We start from the raw sequence: 1,200 nt of genomic DNA on the forward strand, positions 1-1,200 counted from the left end.
CTGAAGCAGCAAGGGCCCAGCACCAAGGGCGTTTTCAGAAGAGCCGGAAACACCAAAGCTCTTCAAGAGCTGCGGCAGGCCCTGGACCATGGCCAGCCTGTGGACATGGCCRGCCAGCCCGTGCTGCTGCTGGCCATCATTCTCAAGGTCAGCCCTTCTGCCCTGCAGCTGCAAAGGTTCCTGCCAGAGCCACCATGCTCCAACAGTCATTGTCAGCCCTTGTCATTGCAGGACTTCCTAAGAAGCATCCCCTCCAAGTTCCTCATCTGTGACCTCTACGAGGACTGGATGGCTGCAATTCAGACTGCCAGTATGGAAACCAAGATCCGTCAGCTGCAAGCGTAAGTGTGGGCAGCAGCTTCCAGCTCTACAGTGGGCACTGCTGGAAGCTTGCACTCACCTGCAAGGGGATGCGCATCCAAAAACGCTGTGATTTTGGGCAGTTCACTCTTTTTGGCTGGCAACCCGATTTTGGGGCAGTGCACAGGCAATGCCTTCTCTTGTGTGGTCCTGGGGGAAATCAGGAGCTGGCCAGCAATGCCCCRCATCCTTCCTGYGGGAGCGCGGGAGCCCCRACCTTGGCCGGYTGAGAGYGCCCGCAADGCTGCGCAGCTGCGGYRCYGGCTGCYCCTGCCTGGGGCCAGCTCTGGGGGCGGCCATGGGCAACACGGGCCTGCTGATGGACRCTGCCTTTCTGTTCYCTCAGGGTGGCCAAGAAGTTGTCTGCGGCAAATGTGCTCCTCCTCAGGCAGCTGCTGTCAGTGCTGAAAGACATCAGCAAGAATGTGTCCAGCACAAAAACGACCATCAGCAACCTGGCCATCTGCCTGGGGACAACGCTGCTGAGCCCACCCCAGGAGGAGCAGCTGGAGCTCCAGGCCCTGCTAGCCAAGAACCAGAAGGTAACTCTGCCTWCAGCAGCCGGCTGCAGCCTCCATGAAGGCTTGGCTGCCCACAGCTGCCTGTGCCTGGCAGCCCCTTCTGTGCAGCCAARGCTGCTGTGGGGTGCTCCCTGCAAGAGCTGCCCCACAGCCACTGCTCTGTGTGCAGAGTAAAAGGCTCAGCAGTGATGGCCATGGCTGCTTGGCACGCTGTCAGGCCCCTGGGCTGAGAGCAAGGCTTTGCTGTGTGCAGGTCAACGTGCTGCTGACCTTTCTTCTGGAGAATGTGGACGAAATCTTTGCTGAGGATACAGCTGGC

General features: G+C 59.7%; 1 protein-coding gene across 1 annotated transcript in view; it reads left to right on the forward strand.

Moving 5' to 3' along the window:
* LOC130587340 (serine/threonine-protein kinase PAK 1-like) overlaps window positions 1–902 on the forward strand; it is a gene marked incomplete at both ends in the record, with an annotated part of 13,115 nt that extends 12,213 nt beyond the window's left edge. Inside the window, 3 exon segments of the mRNA XM_057388319.1 lie at window positions 7–147; window positions 232–341; window positions 707–902. Of these exon segments, the coding sequence (XP_057244302.1) occupies window positions 7–147; window positions 232–341; window positions 707–902 (447 nt within the window).
* Between the last annotated feature and the right edge of the window lie 298 nt (window positions 903–1,200).

The sequence above is a fragment of the Malurus melanocephalus genome, unplaced genomic scaffold (genome assembly GCF_030028575.1).
Source record: "Malurus melanocephalus ecotype Western Australia unplaced genomic scaffold, MMel_1.1 scaffold_1789, whole genome shotgun sequence".
In the NCBI taxonomy this organism is placed as follows: Eukaryota; Metazoa; Chordata; class Aves; order Passeriformes; family Maluridae; genus Malurus; species Malurus melanocephalus.